Source organism: Salvelinus alpinus, chromosome 15 (genome assembly GCF_045679555.1).
Source record: "Salvelinus alpinus chromosome 15, SLU_Salpinus.1, whole genome shotgun sequence".
Taxonomy (NCBI): Eukaryota; Metazoa; Chordata; class Actinopteri; order Salmoniformes; family Salmonidae; genus Salvelinus; species Salvelinus alpinus.
In genome coordinates this window covers 53452575-53464111 of record NC_092100.1, presented here as the reverse complement: position 1 = coordinate 53464111, position 11537 = coordinate 53452575, and the positions used below count along the sequence as shown (strand labels likewise).

Genomic DNA, 11537 nt, shown 5'->3' with positions numbered 1-11537 from the left:
CTGTACTATAGCTCATTCTAATATATATACTACTGTATATATAATTCTTAGTATATATTTTCAGTGTACGTATGCATATACAGTGTTTGTATTACTGATACACAGTTACTTGGGATTGTTATTTGGATTCGTTCTAACATTTCTTGATTTCGTGTTTGTAGTTTGGGATTTTTTGTGCACTTGTTTGACATTTTACTGCACTGTTAGAAGGTAGTAAGATAAGCATTTCGCCGTTATAACATTTGCTAAACTGTGTACGCGACAAGTAAACTTTGATTTGATTTAATAATGGACCATTATGCTGCTCGTTGAATTATTTGACTCGATGCTACCCCCTTGCGACAGAAAATCATCATTACAAGTTAAAGAAGAAGAATTCAGTAAACATCCCCAACGTCACTTCCGGTTATTATTTTGACAGCAAAACACTGCAACATTTTTCAATACTAATCTCTGGTCCCCATTATATGGGTATTTTAACACCTTTTGTGTTTTTTGCTTCACATTTATTAGCTCGTTTTACTTGTGTGGTGGAATTGGCAATATTCGGAAAGAGATCAGTCTTCTGGTTCTAGCTAGCAGAAGATGAAGGTGAGTAGGGGGTGATTTTGTTTTTGTTGAAATCGTAAGCTAACGTTAATGGTTTTGAAATGCAGGTATTGTGTGGAAATCTGTGCTGTTCGCATTAAAGATCAATAAAACATTGTTTTTATTGCAATTGTCTTGCAGACGTATCACATAATTGTACAAATGTTGGCGTCATACACAGAAGAAAAATGCACATCGTGTAGCTACGACATCACTAGAGTCCCTCCCCCTGCATAGCCTACTACAGTAGCTAGTAGTGATGCTCTGTCGGGGAAAAACAAGAACCTGTTTGCTACGTGTGTAGTGACTTCACTGCTGCAGAACATGTTGCTGGTTACTTTGTGTTCATGTTGGTTACAGAAACATGATTACACAGTAGCCACTTTGACATGATCCTGTCACAGTATTCCAGCTGCCTCTATTGTCTGGCCAATGAAGTGTGTCAGTGTAATAGGATCATTTTTTGCCTAGAGCCACCTCATCATTCTTTATTCTATTATTTTATATTGTTTTATATTCTTATATCAAACATAAAGTCTTGATATTATTATTATTATTGTTTTTTTTTACTTTCTTATGCTACATTTATTTATTTCATCCCGGTACTATCACCATAGACATACTGCATACTATTGTTTATGTTGTATGAATGATGTCCTCATCTGAACTGGTAAATACAACTATATGATATATAACAGTCTGATATAATGTAATGTATTCAGTTATGCCTATGTGGATGCAATTCTCACACCGTCTTGTCCTGTCCTGTAGCTCCCTAGCGATGAACACGAGGTGGCGGAGGAAGGCAGTAGCAGTTCAACACCGGTGGACGACTCCAACAACGAGGAAATTCCACCTTATCTACACGAAGAACCTCCTGAAGGTAGTGTCATGGTCCTCAGTTTAAGTTTACTATTGAAATATCGAAAAAGAGTATTGTGTGTTTTTGTCTTGGTGAACATTAGAAACATGGGATATTATTTATATTCAATCTCTGACACTGATGTTTTATAGAGATATAGCTTAGATATAACCTGATTCAGCTTACCAACTAGCTAATTATTAGAATCCGGTGCGCTAGATTAGGGTTGGAGCGAAAACCTACAGTACAGTAGCTTTCCAGGAACAGGGTTGGAGAGCCCTGGCTTACATGAATGAATGTCCACTCTTGAACGGTTGTAACAACCGTTTGTATTTGCTCGGAGAGGGCGTCCATCTGTTGGTTGGAAAGAGTCAAGTCATCAGCTCTGTCATTCAGCCTGTGGTCATGGGTATCAATCTGATCATACAGTATCTGATGATGCAGTGTGGCCTAGTGGCCTGTAGAGTGGCATATTGGCCAGCAGAAGGTTTTAAACATCATTTAATGTTAGAGCATAAAACAGTAGGTGGCAGTGAAACCATATCCTAAGATCTAGGCTCTATCTGTGATGTGTGGCGCTTATACAGGCTACAGGTTATACAGGCTATATAAGGTTATTAGTCATTACTTCACATTTTCAAATTGACCCCCTAATTCAACCCATTTTTCCGCACTAGAACCATGTGTTCCTAAACGCACAGCATGAGGTATTTGAACCAAGGTCTGCTGTTAAGATGAAGACATACATCTTTCTCTCACACTGATGCCTTCCACAGTCTCGTCCCGGCACATTGCATCAATCATATCTAGCCTAATCGTGCCTGTTAATATTCAACTTCAATGGAAAGAAATGGGGTCCTTATTCACCTCATTGAGGTGAAAAGTGTATTGGTCCTAGTGCAAAAAAAAGCTTGTATCGGTTAGTACATTTTAGGAAAGATAAAATGGAATATGAATATAAATTCGGCCTTCATCTTGTTTTTGAGAAAAGTATTATGCCTCTCTTTTTTAATGTAATTTATGGACACTACACAACACCTTGATTATGTTAATTCTCTCCCTGGAAAAGACAACACTATTTTTGGCCAAGGACTGTAAATAACTGCAATCTGACTCACCAAAGCATTTACTATGGCATATTTGGAACAACATGTTGCTATAATTTACAGAGGCATTGACAGATTGGGAGGCTATTATACAGTGCATTTGGAATGTATTCCGACCGCTTGACTTTTTCCACATTTTGTTATGTTACAGCCTTATTCTAAAATGTATTAAATAAAATAAAAATTCTTCATCAATCTACACACAATACCCTATAATGACAAAGCAAAAACTGTTTTTTTTTGCAAATGTATTAAAAATAAAATCAGAAATACCTTATTTACAGAAGTATTCAGACCCTTTGCTATGAGACTCGAAATTGATCTCAGGTGCATCGTGTTTCCATTGATCATCCTTGAGATCCGACTTGATTGGAGTCCACCTGTGGTAAATTCAATTGGTTGGACATGATTTGGAAAGGCACACACCTGTCTATGTAAGGTCCCACAGTTGACAGTGCATGTTAGGGCAAAAACCAAGCCATGAGGTCGAAGGAATTGTCCGTAGAGCTCAGAGACAGGATTGTTTCGAGGCACAGATCTGAGGAAGGGTACCAAAAAATGTCTGCAGCATTGAAAGTCATTAAAGGAGCACTATGGCCTCCATCATTCTTAAATGGATAAAGTTTGGAACCACCAAGACACTTCCTAGAGCTGGCCACCCCGTTAAACTGAGCAATCGTGGGAGAAGGGCGTTGGTTAGGGAGGTTACCAAGAACCCAGTGGTCACTCTGATAAACCTCCAGAGTTCCTCTGTGGAGATGGGAGAACCTTCCAGAAGGACAATCATCTCTGCAGCACTCCAGCAATCAGGCCTTTATGGTAGAGTGGACAGACGGAAGCCACTCCTCAGTAAAAGGCACATGGCAGCCCGCTTGGAGTTTGCAAAAAGGCACCTAAAGACTCTCAGACCATGAGAAACAAGATTTTCTGGTCTGATGAAACCAAGATTGAACTCTTGGGCCTGAATGCCAAGCGTCATGTCTGGAGGAATCCTGGCACCATCCCTACGGTGAAGCATGGTGGTGGCAGCATCATGCTGTGGGGATGTTTTTCAGTGGCAGGAACTGGGATTCTCGTCAGGATCGAGGCAAAGATGAAATTAGCAAAGTACAGAGAGATCCTTGATGAAAACCTGCTCCAGAGCACTCAGGACCTCAGACTGGGGAGAAGGTTTACCTTCCAACAGGACAACAACCCTAAGCACACAGCCAACACAACGCAGGAGTGGCTTCGGGACAAGTCTCTGAATGTTCTTGAGTGGCCCAGTCAGAGCCCGGACCTAAACCCGATCAAACATCTCTGAAAATAGCTGTGCAGCGACGCTCCATATCCAGACTGACAGAGCTTTAGATGATTTGCAGATGATTTGCAATACAGGTGTGCCAAGCTTGTCGCGTCATATCCAAGAAGACGAGGCTGTAATCGCTGCCAAAGGTGCTTCAACAAAGTACTGAGTAAAGGGTCTGAATACTTATTATGTAAATGTGATATTTCCAGTTTTGTTTTTTGTGAACTTGCAAACATTTCTAAAAACCTGTTTTTGCGTTGTCATTATGGGTTATTGTGTTTAGATTGATGAGGGGAAAGAACATATTTAATACGTTTTAGAATAAGGCTGTAACCTAACAAAATTAGGGAAAAGTCAAGGGGTCTGAATACTTTCCGAATGGACTGTATATAATTTGTCTGTATGTTTTTTTAGATATAGGCCTATTGTAAATGTGTATTTTATTGTTGCGTCACCTGAATACTTTCCGAATGCATTGCATGTGGTGATCAGTCGGTATTAGGGCATAATTAAGTAATAAGGCCCGAGGGGGTGTGGTATATGGCCAATATACCACAGCTAAGGACTGCTCTTATGCACACGACACAACGTGGAGTTGTTGGGTGTCTCATTGCTATTATAAGCTGGTTACAAACGTAATTAGAACAGTAAAAATAAATATTTTGTCATACCCATAGTATACGATCAGTTATACAGTATCACGGCTTTCAGCCAATCACAATTCAGGGCTCGAACCACCCAATTTAAAAAATTGCTTATGGCTTTAATCCAATGTTGAAAGTAGTGCATTTGCATGCCAGCTGTTATGAGCTTGGTATGGGTATTTTAATTGCAGGTTCCTGTACATGCCTGGTACGCTAACTAGGCTACTTTATATCCCTAAAGTTACCTTGTGAATATGAACTGTTTTCTACATCCTATCAATTTCAGTGCTTCACAATCTCCCAGCAAGGAGTCATGTTTCACTCATCGTTCAGTCTGCAAGAGTTGAAATTAATATTTCTTTCAAGGTCTTTTCCACTGTAATTTCAGAAAGAGCCTGTGAGGTAAATGTACGTCTTTCTTGGGAGGAGAGGGACTTAATGTGATTTTCTACTTGACCAGTTTTCCATTCTACCCTGCTGCAGTTGAGAGTTAGTCTAAGACCCAGTACAAATCTGTATTCTCTGGACCCAAACAAACAGGATTATAACAGAAAATGCCCAACAGGATATACTGTGCCATGTTAAAACACAATCAGAAGCAGTCAGTGTAAACAGAGTAGGCCTACCCTAAGAACTCATCTGTGGAATGGGGCGGCAGGTAGCCTAGCGGTTAAGAGCATTGGGCCAGCAACCAAAAAGTCACTCGTTCGAATCCCAGAGCATGCAAGGTGAAAAAGAAATCTACTGTTCTGCCCATGAGCAAGGCAGTTAAACCCCAACCACAACTGCTGCTCGGGCGCCGATGACGTGGACGTTGATTAAGGCAGCCCTCCTCACCTCCCTGAATCAAAGGGGTTGGGTTAAATGCGGAAGACACATTTTGGTTGAATGCATTCAGTTGTGCAACTGACCAGGTAGAGTGATATCAAGGATATCGTTCCAGTCATAGAAAGGCCTAGACTATACATGAGGCTTGATTATTTACAGTGGTTGCCATTATAATGCATATCAGATTGAATATTATTTTTTATTTTTTATATTTTTTTATTGGATGCAATTGTGAACAGTAACCATGACAGGCATGGAATGAATCTTCTTGGCCAATTATATAGTTCACTGCAGCTCAAGGACTCCATGGAATGTGAAGTTTGGAGGTGTCCGTGTGCGTTTGAGGTTCTTCTACAGTATGAGTACTATATACCCATTTGAAAATCCGTCGGCAATTATTTACAAAGCAACTAGAGTCAGTCACTCTCACGATTGACAGCCGCATACTGTATCGCCAGTAGAAGCCACCACAACACAACCTGCACATCAGAAAAGCCAAAATCACAGTGCTTGTTTGTTCCTTGTCATAACTTCTCACCAAAGTTGCTCCCGAAGGGTATCGGCTAGAATTCCATCTGTTACGAGTTATTAATAGGACCAAATGAAGTTTTATTGACTTTTTGTCCCTGTTTCTCCTGTCCTGTTTGCTGGTGCAGTCTAGGCTGCTCCATCATGCTGACAGATCCAGTACACATCAGGGGAGGACGGTGATGTGCTGTGTAACTGTGATGGATGGACTGCCACACAGCTGAGCTCTCAGCAACACTGTGTGTGTGTGTGTGTGTGTGTGTGTGTGTGTGTGTATACACTACTCCCCCAAAGTCCTATCCCAACAGCCTGTCCACCTGTGTCTCTGCTTCGCTTCTGACTAGTAGAACACCTCTAATCTCCAGCCTTCTGCATGACTCACTCCTCACTCCCAGGCATCACAGATTCACAGCCTTGATCTTATCCCAGTAATACTGGCATAGGCTATATTCGTAAACACACTCGCGTGGCTCTGAAAGGTTATACCGTGACACTCGGGTTGCTTTAAATGAGGGTTTGATGCTTGCTGTGATTATCATCAGTAATTTTTGTAAATGATAGAGCCATTAACGTTTTCATAATAATATAATCAAGCAGAAGTTGATCACTTTGTCTTGTAATGGAGGGGCTATGGGTTATGTTGTTGTTGTTGCTCGTACTTTACAGCCTTCATGCTGCTGTGAGTGTATCCATATCCAACACAGTGAAGTGTGTGTGTGTGTACGCGCGTATCCATCTCTAACACAGGAAGAGTCGGGGGGAAGACTAAACCTTTCTGTGTTAATGAGCAGGAAACGCACGCACGCACGCGGCGTGCACACACACACACACACACACACACACACACACACACACACACACACACACACACACACACACACACACTCAAAGCAAACATAGTGCTCACAGATAGATGATTTCTAGTTCCTAAGGCTATACTCCATAGATAGACCCTGTCTGTTATTGTCAAACCCTGTGATTGTGTGAAAGTTCTGTGTGGATGCCATCTGGAACTGTCTCCATCCACAATGTGTCTGTATCCAAAATGGCACCCATATTCCCTACACTGGACTGTATATAGCCATAGGGTTCTGGTCAAATGTAGTGCACGACATAGGGAATAGGGTGCCATTTCTTCCTGCTTCCAGGAAAACCTCACTTCCAATTTGTGTCACCTCTATGTGTTGTCAGCTCATTGGAAATGGTTATCTGGGCATAAAATGCACTGTCATTCTGAAGTGCCGTACTGTTGGGTGAGGAGAAAGCTCCTCGGTCCATCACTCACGATCGACATCTCTCGTCTGACTGCTAGTTGGATTTACCGACTGGCCCGAGTAGTGTTGTGCACTGTAGACCTGTACCACGTTAATATCACGGTGCCAAAATGTCATGATACTTACGATACCAACATTTTAGAGTACCGTAGTACCGTTTCAAATGATACTACTGACTTTTTCCAGCCCTACTGATCTAATGAACCTGCTGGCGCCTGTTATAAAACTTGAATTAAGTCCGTTTTGTTTATAAATTCAGTTGAATTTCAGCAACAGCCACTAGTGGCTTGTTTGGGTAGGTCCAATAATATCCACAGCTGTAATCAGCTAGCTGCATCCCCTACCAGCCCTCAAAGCTAATTTATGCGTGAACCGAAAATCTGGTTGTATGCTCTGTATTTTTCTTTTTTTTTCTTTATTTAACAAGTCAGTTAAGAAAAACATCTTATTTACAATGACGGCCTACCCCGGCCAAACCCGGACGATGCTGGGCCAATTGTGCGCCGCCCTATGGGACTCCCAATCACGGCCGGATGTGATACAGCCTGGATTCGAACCAGGGACTGTAGTGACTCCTCTTGCACTGAGATGCAGTGCCTTGGACCGCTGCGCCACTCGGGAGTCCAAACTCGGGAGGGTGTGACGCAATTGCGGAGCCTCTGGTGGCATGCCAAATTGAGCTCTGTACCTCATTGCTGGGCGCCTCCCAAATGTTGTAAAAATGCAGAGTGCTCCCCATTGACAAGATAGGTTGACGGTAGGGGGGGGGGGGGTCCTGTATAAACACAAACTCACTCCTTCACAACTTCCTTCACAACGGCTCTACTCAACAGCTCTGCGCTGCTCCGCGAAGCGCAATAAGTATGAATGCCCAACTTCTGCAGAGGCCATATCACTGTAAATGCTGCACGGCCAATGCAGAGATCGGATTGACCATGCAACGCCTTTTATTCACCTGCTTCTCTCCGTCCGCTCTTCACGCGCAACTATTCCTCCAGTCAGTTTGAAAAATATATAATTTAGCAGTGATGGCGAGCGGGGATGCAGACTTAGATTTGTACATTTGTTACATTCGAGCAGCGCGCAAAGCGAGCAATGTTGATGCATTGTATCATTTCATCGCCTGTTATAACCAAGAGCACAGATGTCATGCAGCATCTGCGTGTCAGAGGGGGAATGGCATGCTTGCAGCTTTACAGCAAATAAAACGGCTTGTCTCTAGCCTAAACTGTTGTATATGAACCATATTACCAGAGATGCTTTTTCTACTTTCTATTGGGATTTGTGCGCATTTTATATAATTTCACAAACCATGTCGCGGGCCGTTTGAAAACATGAGTGAACCACATTGTTTGTTATCTTCTATCTCAAGACCATCAGACTGTTATAGCCATCACCAGCACAGAGAGGCTGCTGCCTATATACACAGACTTGAAATCATTGGCCACTTTAATGAATGGAACACTAGTCACTTTAATAATGTCACTTTAATAATGTTTACGTATCTTGCATTACTCGTCTCATATGCACAGTTGAAGTCGGAAGTTTACATACACCTTAGCCAAATACATTTAAACTCAGTTTTTCACAATTCCTGATGTTTAATCCCAGTAAAAATGCCCTGTTTTAGGTCAGTTAGGATCACCACTTTATTTTAAGAATGTAAAATGTCAGAATAATAGTAGAGAGAATGATTTATAGCTTTTATTTCTTTCATCACATTCCCAGTGGGTCAGAAGTTTACATACACTCAATTAGTATTTGGTAGCATTGCCTTTAAATTGTTTAACTTGGGTCAAACGTTTCAGGTAGCCTTCCACAAGCTTCCCACAATAAGTTGGGTGAATTTTGGCCCATTCCTCCTGACAGAGCTGGTGTAACTGAGTCAGGTTTGTAGGCCTCCTTGCTCGCACACGTTTTTTCAGTTCTGCCCACACATTTTTAATAGGATTGAGGTCAGGGCTTTGTGATGGCCACTCCATTACCTTGACTTTGTTGTCCTTAAGCCATTTTGCCACAACTTTGGAAGTATGCTTGGGGTCATTGTCCATTTGGAAGACCCATTTGCGACCAAGCTTTAACTTCCTGACTGATGTCTTGAGATGTTGCTTCGATATATCCACATAATTTCCCCCCTTCATGATGCCATCTATTTTGTGAAGTGCACCAGTCCCTCCTGCAGCAAAGCACCCCCACAACATGATGCTGCCACCCCCGTGCTTCACGGTTGGGATGGTGGTCTTCGGCTTGCAAGCATCCTCCTTTTTCCTCCAAACATAACGATGGTCATTATGGCCAAACAGTTCTAATTTTTTTTCATCAGACCAGAGGACATTTCTCCAAAAAGTATGATCTTTGTCCCCATATGCAGTTGCAAACCGTAGTCTGGCTTTTTTATGGCGGTTTTGGAGCAGTGTCTTCTTGCTTGTTGAGCGGCCTTTCAGGTTATGTCGATATAGGACTCGTTTTTACTGTGGATATAGATACTTTTGTACCTGTTTCCTCCCGCATCTTCACAAGGTCCTTTGCTGTTGTTCTGGGATTGATTTGCACTTTTCGCACCAAAGTACGTTCATCTCTAGGAGACAGAAGGCGTCTCCTTCCTGAGCGGTATGACGGCTGCGTGGTCCCATGGTGTTTATACTTGCGTACTATTGTTTGTACAGATGAACGTGGTACCTTCAGGTGTTTGGAATTTGCTGCCAAGGATGAACCAGACTGGCTGATTTCTTTTGATTTTCCCATGATGTCAAGCAAAGAGGCACTGAGTTTGAAGGTAGGCCTTGAAATACATCTACAGGTACAACTCCAATTGACTCAAATGATGTCAATTAGCCTATCAGAAGCTTCTAAATCCATGACATCATTTTATGGAATTTTCCAAGCTGTTTAAAGGCACTGTAAACTTAGTGTATGTAAACTTCTGACCGACTGGAATTGTGATACAGTGAATTATAAGTGAAATAATCTGTCTGTAAACAACTGTTGTAAAAATTACTTGTGTCATGCACAAAGTAGATGTCCTAACCGACTTAACAAGAAATGTGTGGAGTGGTTGTAAAACGAGTTTTAATGACTCCAACCGAAGTGTATGTAAACTTCCAACTTCAACTGTATGCACTGTATTCTATACTACTCTACTGTATGTCAAAGCTCAGGGGACCCAGATGCATACAGTTTCGAAGTAACAAAAGTTTATTCCAAAAACGGGGGCAGGCAAACGACAGGTCAGGGGGCAGGCAGAGGTCAGTAGTCCGAGAGATACAGAATGGCAGGCAGGCTCAGGGTCAGGGCAGGCAAAGGTCAGTAATCCAGGGTGGTATAACAAGGAACAGAACGACAGGCAGGCTCAGGGTCAGGGCAGGCAGAATGGTCAAAAACCAGGAAAGCTAGAAAACAGGAACTAGAGACAGCCAGGAGCACGGGAAAAAACGCTGATAGGCTTGACGAAACACAACGAACTGCAACAGACAAACAGAGAACACAGGTATAAGTACACTGGGGATAATGGGGAAGATGGGCGACACCTGGAGGGGGGGTGGAGATAAGCCCAAAGACAGGTGAAACAGATCAGGGTGTGACACTGTTTCTTAGTCTATGCCGCTCTTGTCACGCCCTGACCTTAGAGAGCCTTTTTATGTCTCTATTTGGTTTGGTCAGGGTGTGATTTGGGGTGGGCATTCTATGTTTTGTTTTCTAGGTTTCTTTATTTCTATGTTTTGGCCGGGTATGGTTCTCAATCAGGGACAGCTGTCTACCGTTGTCTCTGATTGGGAACCATACTTAGGTAGCCCTTTTCCCTCCTTTCAGGGTGGGAAGTTAACTTTGTTTGTGGCACATAGCCTTAAGCTTCACGGTTGTTTTATGTATTTTTTATTGTTTTGATTGCGTCATCCTAATAAAAGGAATATGTACGCTCACCGTGCTGCGCTTTGGTCCAGTTCTTACGACGGCCGTGACAGCTCTGACATTGCTCGTCCATATATTTATTCTTAATTCCATTTCTTACTTAGATTTGTGTGTATTGGGTATATGTTGTGATATTACTTGTTAGATATTTCTGCACTGTCGGACCTAGAAGCACAAGCACATTTAGCTACACCCGCAATAACATCTGCTAAACACGTGTATGTAACCAATACATTTGATTTACCTAGCTAACAACCTGGCAACTTGACAGTAGGTTTAGGCAAATTTGATTCGCACAGGAAGAAAGGAAAAGGGTCTGCTACTCATGAAATGTGCTTCAAAGGTAGGATTCATATAGGCCAAACTATATCAAAAACCTATCTCCTTCTGGTACTCCTTACATTGTGTTTGGTGCCGAACGTGTTTAAAGTTGGGAGCAGTGTGTGTGTTTGTGGGAGATAGAGAGTGGTGTGTGTTTGTGGGAGATAGAGAGTGGTGTGTGTTTATGGG

General features: G+C 42.2%; 1 protein-coding gene across 1 annotated transcript in view; it reads left to right on the top strand.

Annotated features, from left to right (window-relative positions):
• The first annotated feature begins 395 nt into the window (after window positions 1–395).
• Window positions 396–11537, top strand: part of LOC139540329 (transmembrane protein 263-B-like) — a 51731-nt gene continuing 40589 nt past the window's right edge. Inside the window, exons 1-2 of the mRNA XM_071344079.1 lie at window positions 396–591; window positions 1360–1471. Coding sequence (XP_071200180.1) covers window positions 586–591; window positions 1360–1471 — 118 coding nt within the window. The 5' untranslated portion in view covers window positions 396–585. The remainder of the gene's footprint in view (window positions 592–1359; window positions 1472–11537) is intronic.